Genomic DNA, 13,761 nt, shown 5'->3' on the forward strand with positions numbered 1-13,761 from the left:
ACCGATCCCACAATCCTCGGCGAGTTCTCCCGCCTCCATCAGCGCACCATTGGCGAGGGCGTCCCCATTTCTATCGGATTGGTGGAGGTGCCGGGACCAGCCCCAGGGGAGTAAGATGGCGGCGGCTGGCGCTGTGGTTAGAGGCATCGGCTCCAAACTCAGCAAGAACCTGCGGGAACTCCGCATCCACCTGTGCCAGAGCTCGCGTGCCAGCCAGGGCACCAGGTCAGTGGCAGCGGGGCCTCCGCGGGAAGGATGCAGCTCCTGGGGTCTGGGCAGGGAGGAGGAAGCTGTGTGTGTGTGTGTGTGTGTGAAGGGCACTGGGAGGGTGATGGAGTCCCGGTGAGGGGGCAGAGCAGCCGGTTCCGGGGACCGGGAGAATGATCAGCCCCGTCCAAAGAAATAAGCACAACAATCCCAGGCTGACAGTGCTGAGGGGGTGCTGCACTGTCAGAGAGTCAGTACTGAGGGAGTGCTGCACTGTCAGAGAGTCAGTACTGAGGGAGTGCTGCACTGTCAGAGAGTCAGTACTGAGGGAGTGCTGCACTGTCAGAGAGTCAGTACTGAGGGAGTGCCGCACTGTCAGAGAGTCAGTACTGAGGGAGTGCTGCACTGTCAGAGGGTCAGTACTGAGGGAGTGCTGCACTGTCAGAGAGTCAGTACTGAGGGAGTGCTGCACTGTCAGAGAGTCAGTACTGAGGGAGTGCCGCACTGTCAGAGGGTCAGTACTGAGGGAGTGCTGCACTGTCAGAGGGTCAGTACTGAGGGAGTGCCGCACTGTCAGAGAGTCAGTACTGAGGGAGTGCTGCACTGTCAGAGAGTCAGTACTGAGGGAGTGCTGCACTGTCAGAGGGTCAGTACTGAGGGAGTGCTGCACTGTCAGAGGGTCAGTGCTGAGGGAGTGCCGCACTGTCAGAGGGTCAGTACTGAGGGAGTGCCGCACTGTCAGAGGGTCAGTACTGAGGGAGTGCCGCACTGTCAGAGGGACAGTACTGAGGGAGTGCCGCACTGTCAGAGGGTCAGTACTGAGGGAGTGCCGCACTGTCAGAGGGACAGTACTGAGGGAGTGCCGCACTGTCAGAGGGACAGTACTGAGGGAGTGCCGCACTGTCAGAGGGTCAGTACTGAGGGAGTGCCGCACTGTCAGAGGGTCAGTACTGAGGGAGTGCCGCACTGTCAGAGGGACAGTACTGAGGGAGTGCCGCACTGTCAGAGGGACAGTACTGAGGGAGTGCCGCACTGTCAGAGGGTCAGTACTGAGGGAGTGCCGCACTGTCAGAGGGTCAGTACTGAGGGAGTGCCGCACTGTCAGAGGGTCAGTACTGAGGGAGTGCCGCACTGTCAGAGGGACAGTACTGAGGGAGTGCCGCACTGTCAGAGGGTCAGTACTGAGGGAGTGCCGCACTGTCAGAGGGACAGTACTGAGGGAGTGCCGCACTGTCAGAGGGTCAGTGCTGAGCGAGTGCCGCACTGTCAGAGGGTCAGTGCTGAGGGAGTGCCGCACTGTCAGAGGGTCAGTGCTGAGGGAGTGCCGCACTGTCAGAGGGTCAGTGCTGAGGGAGTGCCGCACTGTCAAAGGGTCAGTGCTGAGGGAGTGCCGCACTGTCAGAGGGTCAGTGCTGAGGGAGCGCCGCACTGTCAGAGGGTCAGTGCTGAGGGATTTGATTTTTAAAAAAATTTCATTCATTATTGTCACATGTATTAACATACAGTGAAAAGTATTGTTTCTTGCGCACTATACAGACAAAACATACCATTCATAGAGAAGGAAACGAGAGAGTGCAGAATGTAGTGTTACAGTCATAGCTAAGGTGTAGAGAAAGATCAACTTAATGCAAGGTAGGTCCATTCAAAAGTCTGACAGCAGCAGGGAAGAAGCTGTTCTTGAGTCAGTTGGTACATAACATAAGAACTAGGAGCAGGCCATCAGGCCCCTCGAGCCTGCTCCGCCATTCAATAAGATCATGGCTGATCTTTTCGTGGACTCATCTCCACTTACCCGCCCGCTCACCATAACCCTTAATTCCTTGACTGTTCAAAAATTTATCTATCCTTGCCATAAAAACATTCAATAAGGTAGCCTGAACTGCTTCACTGGGCAGGGAATTCCATAGATTCACAACCCTCTGTGTGAAGAAGTTCCTCCTCAACTCAGTCCTAAATCTCCTCCCCCTTATTTTGAGGCCATGCCTTCTAGTTTCACCCGCCAGTGGAAACAACTTCCTTGCTTCTATCTTATCTATTCCCTTCATAATCTTATCTGTTTCTGAAAGATCTCCCCTCATTCTTCTGAATTCCAATAAGTATAGCCCCAGTCTACTCAGTCTCGCCTCATAAGAGTTAAGAGAGAAATCAGGAGGGCAAAAAGGGGACACGAGTTTGTTTTGGCAGATAAGGCAAAGGAGAATCCAAAGAGCTTCTACAAATACATAAAGGGCAAACGAGTAACAAGGGAGAGGGAGTAGGCCCCCTTAAGGATCAACAAGGTCATCTATGTGCGGATCCACAAGAGATGGGTGAGATCCTAAATGAATATTTCTCATCAGTATTTACTGTTGAGAAAAGCATGGATGTTAGGGAACTTTGGGAAATAAATAGTGATGTCTTGAGTATACATATTACAGAGAAAGAGGTGCTGGAAGTCTTAAAGCGCATCAAGGTAGATAAATCCCCGGGACCTGATGAAGTGTATCCCAGGATATTGTGGCAGGCTAGGGAGGAAATTGCGGGTCCCCTGGCCGAGATATTTGAATCATCGATAGTCACAGATGAGGTGCCTGAAGATTGGAGAGTGGCAAATGTTGTGCCTTTGTTTCAAAAGGGCTGCAGGGAAAAGCCTGGGAACTACAGGCCAGTGAGCCTCACATCTGTGGTGGGTAAATTGTTGGAAGGTATTTTGAGAGACAGGATCTACAGGCATTTAGAGACACAAGGACTGATGAGGGACAGTCAGCATGGCTTTGTGAGTGGAAAATCATGTCTCTCAAATTTGATTGAGTTTTTTGAAGGGGTAACCAAGAAAGTAGATGAGGGCAGTGCAGTTGATGTTGTCTACATGGACTTTAGCAAGGCCTTTGACAAGGTACCGAATAATAGGTTGTTGCATAAGGTTAAATCTCACAGGATCCAGGATGAGGTATCTAAATGGATGCAAAATTGGCTTCTTGACAGAAGCCAGAGGGTGGTTGTAGAGAGTTGTTTTTCAAACTAGAGGCCTGTGACCAGCGGTGTGCCTCAGGGATCAGTGCTGGGTCCACTGTTATTTGTCATTTATATTAATGATTTGGATGAGAATATAGGGGGCATGGTTAGTAAGTTTGCAGATGACACCAAGATTGGTGGCATAGTGGACAGTGAAGAAAGTTATCTCCAATTGCAACAGGATCTTGATCAATTGGGCCAGTGGGCTGATGAATGGCAGTTGGATTTTAATTTAGACAAATGTGAGGTGATACATTTTGGTAGATTGAACCAGGGCAGGACTGACTCAGTTAATGGTAGGGCATTGGGGAGAGTTACAGAACAAAGAGATCTCGGGGTACATGTTCATAGCTCCTTGAAAGTGGAGTCACAGGTGGACAGACCATGCTTAGTTTCATTGGTCAGAACATTGAATACAGGAGTTGGGACGTCTTGTGAAGTTGTAGAAAACATTGGTACGGCCACACTTGGAATACTGTGTGCAATTCTGGTCACCCTATTATAGAAAGGATATTATTAAACTAGAAATAGTGCCGAAAAGATTTACTAGGATGCTACTGGGACTATATGGATTGAGTTATAAGGAGAGGCTGGATAGACTGGGACTTTTTTCTCTGGAGCGTAGGAGGCTGAGGGGTGATCTTATCGAGGTCTATAAAATAATGAGAGGCACAGATCAGCTAGATAGTCAATATCTTTTAGCAAAGGTAGGGGAGTCTAAAACTAGAGGGCATAGGTTTAAGGTGAGAGGGGAGAGATACAAAAGTGTCCAGCAATTTTTTTCACACAGAGGGTGGTAAGTGTCTGGAACAAGCTGCCAGAGGTAGTAGTAGAGGCGGTACAATTATGTCTTTTAAAAAGCATTTAGATAGTTACATGGGTACGATGGGTAAAGAGGGATATGGGCCAAATGCAGGCAATTAGAATTAGCTTAGGGGTTTAAACAAAAAGGGCGGCGTGGACAAGTTGGGCCGAAGGGCCTGTTTCCATGCTGTAAACCTCTGTGACTCTATGAATCTATAAGCCAACCCTCTCAACTCCGGAATCAACCGAATGAATCCCCTCTGCACCCCCTCCAGTGTCAGTATGTCTTTTCTCAAGTAAGGAGACCAAAACTGTACACAGTACTTCAGGTGTGGCCTCACCAGCACCTTATACAGCTGCAACATAGCCTCGCTGTTTTTAAACTCCATCCCTCTTGCAACAAAGGACAAAATTCCATTTGCCTTAATTATCTGCTGCACCTGCAGACCAACTCCTTGTGATTCCTGTACGTGACTTCAGACTTTTGTATCTTTTCCTGACAGAAGGTGGAAGAGAGTATGTCTGGGGTGCATGGAGTCCTTAATTACGCTGGCTGTTTTTGCCGAGGCAGCAGGAGGTGTAGACGGAGTCAATGGATGGGAGTGCTGCACTGTCAGAGTGTCAGCACTGAGGGAGTGCTGCACTGTCGGGGGGTCAGCGCTGAGGGAGCGTCGCACTGTCGGGGGGTCAGCGCTGAGGGGGCGCCACACTGTTGGGGGGTCAGCGCTGAGGGGGCACCGCACTGTCGGGGGGTCAGCGCTGAGGGGGCGCCACACTCGGGTGGTCAGTGCTGAGGAGGGGCCGCACTGTCGGGGAGTCAGCGCTGAGGGGGCACCGCACTGTCGGGGGGTCAGCGCTGAGGGGGCACCGCACTGTCGGGGGGTCAGCGCTGAGGGGGCGCCGCACAGTCGGGGGGTCAGCGCTGAGGGGGCGCCGCACGGTCGGGGGGTCAGCACTGAGGGGGCGCCGCACGGTCGGAGGGTCAGCGCTGAGGGAGCGCCGCACGGTCGGGGGGTCAGTGCTGAGGGGGCGCCGCACTGTTGGGGGGTCAGCGCTGAGGGGGCGCCGCACTGTCGGGGATCAGCGCTGAGGGGCGCCGCACTGTCGGGGGGTCAGCGCTGAGGGGGCGCCGCACTGTCGGGGGGTCAGCGCTGAGGGAGCGCCGCACTGTCGGGGGGGGTTCAGCGCTGAGGGAGCATTGGGGAATGAATACTGAGGGACTGTTGAAAGGATTTTACAGGTTGTTTCTCCTAGGCAGGGCGCTACCTGCTGAGTCACAAGATCTCTTACTGATTCAATAACCTTCCTATGTCCTTGTGATTTTGCTGCACTTTCCTCTCGGAAAATTGTGGCCCTTTGGCTCATTTTTCCTACATGTGAGTGAAGTGTAAATAAATCTTTGACCAGATGGTGGGGGGCAGGTTTCCTTCACCTGAGCAAATAACCATCAAAGGTCCAACCCAAATACTAAAGAAAGCTCCTAGTTGAAATATTGAGTGTGGGAAAGAAAAAATAAATTGGAAAACGCAAAGCAGGGAGATGTTTACTATGAGTGATATTTGTTTTACCATGAAATTAGTTGAAAATTACTCAGTACTGCACTGTCAGAGTTGCTAGCTTTTGGATGAGACATTACACTGAGGCTCCATCTGCCCTCTGATGTGGATGTAAAAGATCCCTCGACCACTATTTTGTAGAAGATCTGGGGAGTTCTCTCTGGTGTTCTGGTGCCAACATATATCCCTCAACAAGCACATTACAGGCTACATGGTGAAGATGAGTAAAATTGCCAGCAACAATGCACCCCTCTCCAATGAGCTCAACGCATTCTATGCTTATTTTGAGCAAGAGATCAGTGAGAGGATGTCATCCGCCCTGTGAGCCTCAGTTGAGCCGGTATCTGACGTCACCATCATAGATGTCAGATCGGCCTTCTTGAAAGTTAACCCACGTAAAGCAACTAGCCTGGACAAGAATTTAGAACCTGTGTGGACCAGTTTGCGGGGATATTCGCAGACATCTTTAACCTCTCCTTACTCCAATTTGAGGTCCCTACCTGCCTCAAGAAGACAACCATCATCCTGTACCAAAGAAAAGGCAGGCAGTGTGCCTTAATGACTATCGCCCGGTGGCTCTGGCATCCATCAACATGAAGCGCTTTGAAAGATTAGCCATGGCGCATTTCAACTCCGGTCCCCCAGGTTGCCTGGATCCACTACAGCTTGCCTATTTTCGCAACAGGTCCACAGCAGACACCATCTCCCTGGCCCTACACTCAACCCTGGCCAACAAGGACACTTATGTCAGACTCCTTTTTGTTGACTACAGCTCAGCCTTCAACACCATTATTCCTACAAAACCCATCTCCAAACTCCGTGGCCTGGGCCTCGGCTCTTCCCTTTGTGACTGGATCCCAGACTTCCCCACCCACAGACAGCAATCAGTAAGGATAGGCAACAACACCTCCTCCATGATAATCCGCAACACGGGTGCCCTGCAAGGCTGTGTCCTCAGCCCCTTCCTATGGCAATAATCTCTCCCTTAATGTCTATTAATGAAAGAGATAGTCGTCAACTTCAGGAAGCATAGTGGAGGACATGCCCCTGTCTACATCAATGGGGATGAAGTGGAAATGGTCGAGAGCTGCAATTTTCTGAGTGTCCAGATCACCAACAACCTGTCCTGGTTCCCCCACACCGAAGCTATAGTTAAGAAAGTTCACCAACGCCTCTACTTTCTCATAAAGCTCACGAAATTCGTCATGACCACTACGACTCTCTCCAAGTTTTGCAGATGCACCATCGAAAGCATCCTTTCTGGATGGTATGGCTCATGCTCTGACCAAGACCATAAGAAATTACAAAGAGTTGTGAACGTAGCCCATCACGCAAACCAGCCTCCCATCCATTGATTCTGTCTACACTTCCTGTTGCCTCTGAAAACCAGGCAGCAATAATCAAGGACCCCATGCACCCCAGACACGATACAGAAGTCTGAAAACTCATGCCAGCCGACTCAAGAACAGCTCCTTCCTTACTGCCATCAGACTTTTGAATGGTCCTTTTGTATATGAAGCTGATCTTTCTCTTCACCCTATCTGTAACTGCAACACTATATTCTGCACCCTTTCCTTCCCTCCTCCCTTATGTACTCTATGAACAGTATGCTTTGTCTGAAAGTGCGCAAGAAACAATACTTTCCACTGTACCTGAATACATGTGACAATGATAATCAACATCACGAAAACAGTTAATCTGATCAGTATCTCACTGCAGTTTGTGAGATATTTGAACATAAATTGCAGCATTTCCTATATTTGAACAAAATGGTGTTGAGAATTGGCTGAAAAGAAGAATTAAGAAGGGAGATCTAGAGGTGAATGATGGGAAACAAGACATGAAACTGGCCCTTGGAACAAATGATCCCTATAATGCACTTAACCAACACATGGCAAAAGTGATTGAGAAAATGTTTATGTTGCAGCAACTTTGGATTGATAATTCCTTGTGACAACTTATCAGACCATTGCGATATTAGCTGCAGTCAGCTGTTCTGTCATTTGAAGAAAAGATGAATTTCTTGCCAGTTTAAACTTGCTACGAGAGATGGGTGGACAATATTGTTCAGAGCTTAGCCTTGTAGCCAGATTTGCAGGTGTTAGTAGTGGCTCGGTTAATAGTGTGCGCTACACTTGAGTCAGATTCAAGCCTGTGCTTTGGAGCAGATAATTTAGGCTAACACTTGGTGCAATGCTGAGGGAGTCCTGCAGTGTCTGAGTTGCTGTCCTTCAGATGAGAGGTCATTCTGTGGTGCTGTCTGCTCCTCAGGGGGGACGTAAAAGATCCTATAGCACAATTCAAAGAGAAAAAGAGTTTTACCCTGTGACCTGGCCAACATTTATTCCTCAACCGTGACCTAGAATAATTGACCTGGTCAGATATCTCATCGCTGTGAGAGAAATAATTAACAGAAAGCTCGCAGGCAATGTGAATGGGATGTTGGGCCTTAATTTCAAAGGGAATGGAGTTTAAAAGTAAGGGAATCTTTCTAAAGGTATACAAGGCATTAGTTAGACCACACATGGAATGCTGTGAACAGTTTTGGTTCCTTTATCTAAGGAAAGATATACTGGCATTGGAGGCAGTCCAGAGAAGGTTCACTAGGCTGATCCCGGGGAGGGAGGGATTTTCTCATGAGAAGCGGTTAAGTAGGTTGGGTCTGTCCTCATCGGAGTTTAGAAGAGTGAGAGGTGACTTTATTGAGACATATCAGATTCTCGGGGGGCTTGACAAGGGTAGATGCTGAAAGTTTGTTTTCCTCTTGTGGGAGATTTTAAGACCACAGGGCACAATCTCAGAGTAAGGGTGTCACCCATTTAAGACAGAGATGAGGAGGAATTTCTTCTCAGAGGGTAGTGAATCTGTGTAATTCTTTACCACAGAGGGCTTTGGAGGCTGGGTCGTTAAGTATGTTCAAGGCTGAGAGACAGACAGAGTTTTAATCAGTAATGGAATAAGGGTTATGGGGCTAAGGTGGGAAAGTGGAGTCGAGGATTACTGTATCAGATCAATCATGATCTCGTTGAATGGCGGAGCAGACCCGAAGGCCAAATGGCCTAACTCTGCTCCTACGTCTTATCGTCTTGCTGTGTGCAGATAGTTCAAAAGTTTTAGTAACTATAAAGCACTTTGGGATGTCCTGAGGTTATGCAGACATGATATGGAGATGTTGGCGTTGGATTGGGGTGGGCACAGTAAGAAGTCTCTCAACACCTAGGTTAAAGTCCAACAGGTTTATTTGGTATCACAAGCTTTCGGAGCTCTGCTCCTTCATCAGGTAAGTGGAGAGGTGGGTTCACAAACACGGCATATATAGACAGAGACTCAATTGCAAGATAATGGTTGGAAGGTGAGCCTTTACAGGTAAACAATTCTTTACAGGTACAAAGCGGAGAAGATACGACATCTTCTCCGGAGCCTTCAACATGTCATTGATGAAGACGAACATCTCGCCAAGGTCATCACCACACCGCCCCCTACTTACCTTTAAACAACCGCGCAACCTCAAACAAACCATTGTCTGCAGCAAACTACCCAGCCTTCAGGAGAACAGTGACCACGACACCACACAACCCTGCCACAGCAACCTCTGCAAGATGTGTTGGATCATCGACCCGGATACCACCATCACACGTGAGAACACCACTCACCAGGTACACGGTACATACTCTTGCGACTTGGCCGATTGTTGTCTACCTCATACGCTGCAGGAAAAGATGTCCTGAGGCATGGCACATTGGTGAGACCATACAGACGCTACGACAACGGATGAACAGACACCGCACGACTATCACTAGGCAGGAGTGTTCCCTTCCTTTGGGGAACACTTCAGCAGTCAAGGGCATTCAGCCTCCAACCTTCGGGTAAGCATTCTCCAAAGCAGCCTTCAGGACACACAACAACGCAGAATCGCTGAGCAGAAACTGATAGCCAAGTTCTGCATGTGTGAGGACGGCCTCAACTGGGGTTCTGGGTTCATGTCACACTATGTGTAAGCACCCCCCCCCCCCCCACTCCCCTCCCAATTGCTGGGCTTGAAAAATCTTACTAACTGTCCTGTCTTGAGACAATTCACATCTCTTTAACCTGTGATTAACCCTCTCTCCACTCGCATTGTCTGTACCTGTAAAGACTTGATTACCTGTAAAGACTCGCATTCCAACCATTATCTTGTAAATTGTGTCTCTGTCTATATATGCCGTGTTTGTGAACCCAACTCTCCTCTCACCTGAGGAAGGAGCAGCGCTCCAAAAGCTTGTGATACCAAATAAACCTGTTGGACTTTAACCTGGTGTCGTGAAACTTCTTATTATGCAGTCACAGAGGATAACACTGTCTCTTCGAGCACAGTGTCAGTTTTGGGTATTTTAAACCCTCACAAAAACAAGTTAAAGGAATGTTCAACACAGATTTCAGATAATTAGCAAAAGAACCAGAAACAACGTGAAAATATTATGCACCAAGTTATAATCTGGGACGCAGTGTCTGATTGGGTGTGGAATAAGACTCATAAATACTTGCAGGATGAAAACATTCAGGGCTTTGAGGGAAAGAGCTGGGTGTGAAACTAATTGGGTATCTCAAAAGAACTGGTATATCATTCAGTGATCCTGTGGAGTGACTGTTGGTGTCTTTGGTTCAATCAGGGAATTCATTGAGCAGAACTATGTGGCACTGAAGAAGGCCAATCCAGAATTTCCTATTCTCATCCGGGAATGTGCCGGTGTACAGTCTAAAGCCTGGGCTCGATATGGTAAGGAATTCTGAACTACGGATCCCATACGAAAAGCACCTTAAATCGGGCAAACGGATTGATGTGGCTTTAGACTATTTACTTTGCTTTCAGAGTTTCAATCCAGCCCTGACTGAGGGGGGAGTGTGTCGAGTTAGATAGATCCTGGTTGCCTGCTGTGCTGTCAGCTTCTATAAACTCTACTCTGCTGGCTGGGTGGTCTAATTGTAATGTATTTGGGTGGTCCGATCCAACTGGAAGGGATCCAGATCTGTCCCATATTTATCAGGGGTCTACCCCCGACACCACAGGATGGCTGAAATGGGAAATAAAACAATAAGATAGGCACTTTTGAGGTGGGAGATGAGAATTTGCTGGAAGTGATGTGAAGGTTACCTCTATCCCTAACCATAGCGTATCTGTATAACTTGCAGTTGCCCAAAGTGTTCCACTCCCCAGCAGTCATCACTCTCATCCTAATACTCCGCTGCCCAATTACTAACAAGTCTCATCATCATCACCACCTATCCTTGTTAGCCCACACTGGCTCCCGGTCCAGGAACACCTTGATTTGCAAATGCTCATTCTTGTCCTTTCATGACCTCGCTCCTCTCCATCCCTGTAAACTCCTCCAACCTTTCAAGTTCTCTGCACTCCTTCAATTCAGACTTCCTGCACCTCCCTGATCTCAATAACTCCACTTTGGTGGCTGTGATTTTATGTGGCTAAACTCTGGAATTCCCCCCCCTAAAACCCCTCTCTCTTCCTTTTAAGACATTCTTTAAAACCTTCCTTTTTGACCAAACTTTTGGCTATTTGGTTATTCTATCCTAACAACTCCCTGTGCATCTCTGTCATGTTTCATCAACATTCAAATACCCTAGGGGTTATATAAATGCAAGTTATGATTTATTACTCATTTGGCTTATCATTCAGTTTAGTTTCAGTTCAGTTTCTAACAGATGGGGAAATGTCTTGTTTCATACGGATTTCAGCGACAATCTATCAGTAAAGTGTAAATAAATTTTTGTCCAGGTGTTGGGGGCAGGTTTCCTTCTAAGTATATAACCATCTAAGGATCCAATCCACATACTACAGAAAGTTCCAGTGGAACTGTACAGTGTAGGAAGGGAAAAATAAATTGGAAAACACAATTAAAGAACAGGAAAATATTTATTTTGAATTATATTTGCTTTACCATGCAGTTGGTTTGAAGTAGAGTACTGCACTCTCAGTTGACATCCTTTAGATATTAAACCTACCTTCTCAGACTGACATTAAAGATCCCTCAGCCAATACGTTTTGCAGATCTGGGGAGTTCTCTGTCGTATTCTGGTGCCAACATTTATCCCTCAATCAACATCACTAAACTGGATAATCTGCTCCATATCTCCATACGGTACAGAAAGAGGCCATCCAGCCCATGGGTCTGCACCAACCACAATCCCACCCAGGCCCTATCTCCATAACCTCATGCTAGTCCCCCTGACACTCAGGGGAAATTTAGTATGGCCAATCCACCTTACCGGCACACCTTTGGACTGTGGGAGGAAACCGGAGCTCCCGGAGGAAACCCATGCAGACACCAGGAGAACGTGCAAACACCACACAGACAGTGACCTAAGCAGGGAATCAAACCTGGGTCCGTGGCGCTGTGAGGCAGCAGTGCCACCAGCTTGTGTGATATTTGTATATAAATTGTCATCTGTGTTTCCTATATTAGAAGTGAGAATGCTGTTTGAAACTGTGTCATTGGCTGTAAAATGCTTTGGGACATCATGAGATCACGAAAGGTGCTGTCAAAACACAAGTTCCTATTCCATTACCCCCTCCTCCCATCTCCACACTATAAAGGGGGAAGTGCAAGTAAATTGCTATTTCTTCCAAGCATGACACTTCAGTGAAACTGCTTGACTAAACACCAAGCTCTGCAATAAATGAGATAACAGCATTGAGCTGCTCACGATGCATGTTTTTCTTTATTTCCCTCCCGTTCCAGAGTTCGGAAGAGAGAGAAATGTACCGTTGGATAATTTAGACTCCGAGCAGGTGGCAAAGGCACTTGAGTCTCTGATTACCAAACCGTGAACTGTGGAGCAATTGGACTGTGAAGGAAAAAAGCTTAATAAAAAATAATAGCATGGGAATGTTTCTCTTCCACCGTCTTGCCTGGTTTCCCAGTGGAGAGATATGCAACTGTAAAATAAATCTAAATTAAAATGCATTTGAGTCCCGTGTGCTCTGTCAGTTTCTATGGTCGTTTTCCAAATGCCACCGGCTTTAACATCATGTTCATGAGCAAACTGAAGCTGGATAAAATATTCAACTTGTCCCCACTGGCCTGACTACATATACCATGATTGCTTTCATTGCTGCAGTTTCCCATTACTGGTGTCAGATTTAAAGCCAATTTGTGTTGTGAGTTGCATTGGGATTTCTCAACCTCATTCCACTTAGTTTCTTTAATGGGTTTCAGAGATCTTCATCCCAGTTGCCTGGAGTGGATTGAAGTTAGTTTAACTTCTTTCATATCTAAAAACTGGAGTACTAAACACTCTTGGAAGTAATTCCAGTGGTGAAGATGTCTCAGGGGCCTAACTCTTCCACTGTACAGTTCTTGTTTCGAAAGCTATCACATCTATTCAACACTATTTTTAATATAACTGTGTCCACCCAAAAGCCTTAGATGAAACGTCTTTGCCTACTTGTGTTTCCAAAGGTTAGTAATGCGGGCCACTAGTCTTGCTTGGTGGAAACTGAGGAAACACAGAAAAAAAGTAGGCCATTCGGCCCTTCGAGTCTGCTGCACCATTCATTTAGATCAGATTCAATAATTCAATATCCTGATTCCCCCCCCCCACAATCTCTCTTGATCCCTTTAACCCCAAGAGCTATATCTAATTTTTTCTTGAAATCACACTATATTTTGGCTTCAACTACTGTGGTAGTGAATTCCACACATTCACCACTCTCTGGGTGAAGAAATTTCTCCTCACCTCAGTCCTTAAAGGTTTCCCCCTTATTCTCAAACTATGACCCCCCACCATCGGGAACATTCTTCCTGAATCCTCCACCCTGTCTAACCCTGTTAGAATTTTATAAGTTTCTGTGAGATCCCTTCTCACTCTTAACTCCAGTGAATATAATCCTAACCGACTTAGTCTCTCTTCATAGGACAGACCTGCCATCCCAGGAATCAGCCTGGTAAACCTTCGCTGCAGTCCATTATGGCATTGGTGTACCTTTAGATGTTTTGTTTTCAGATCATCGATTCTCAGCTCACAACCTTAGCTGATGTCATTATGGCACCAGTTTGACTGGAGATGTCCTTTTATTGCTGCTTAAATGAGGGTGTTTATTTTTACATGCTTATGACTCTACATTGTTAGAAGAAAAACTGATTAGCAGGTCAGGTGATAGTAGTTTTTCACTTTCAGTTTGGAGTTGCAGTTTTGAGTTTTAGAA

The 13,761-nt window shown here is 47.3% G+C and overlaps 1 protein-coding gene across 1 annotated transcript; it reads left to right on the forward strand.

Moving 5' to 3' along the window:
- The first annotated feature begins 3 nt into the window (after window positions 1-3).
- Window positions 4-12,520, forward strand: ndufa2 (NADH:ubiquinone oxidoreductase subunit A2). The gene is made up of 3 exons (XM_078231757.1): window positions 4-225; window positions 10,211-10,317; window positions 12,296-12,520. The coding sequence occupies exons 1-3, from the start codon at window positions 116-118 to the stop codon at window positions 12,382-12,384; spliced, it is 306 nt and encodes a 101-aa protein (XP_078087883.1). The 5' UTR covers window positions 4-115; the 3' UTR covers window positions 12,385-12,520.
- Window positions 12,521-13,761: the final 1,241 nt, after the last annotated feature.

Source organism: Mustelus asterias, chromosome 16 (genome assembly GCF_964213995.1).
Source record: "Mustelus asterias chromosome 16, sMusAst1.hap1.1, whole genome shotgun sequence".
NCBI classification, from domain to species: Eukaryota; Metazoa; Chordata; class Chondrichthyes; order Carcharhiniformes; family Triakidae; genus Mustelus; species Mustelus asterias.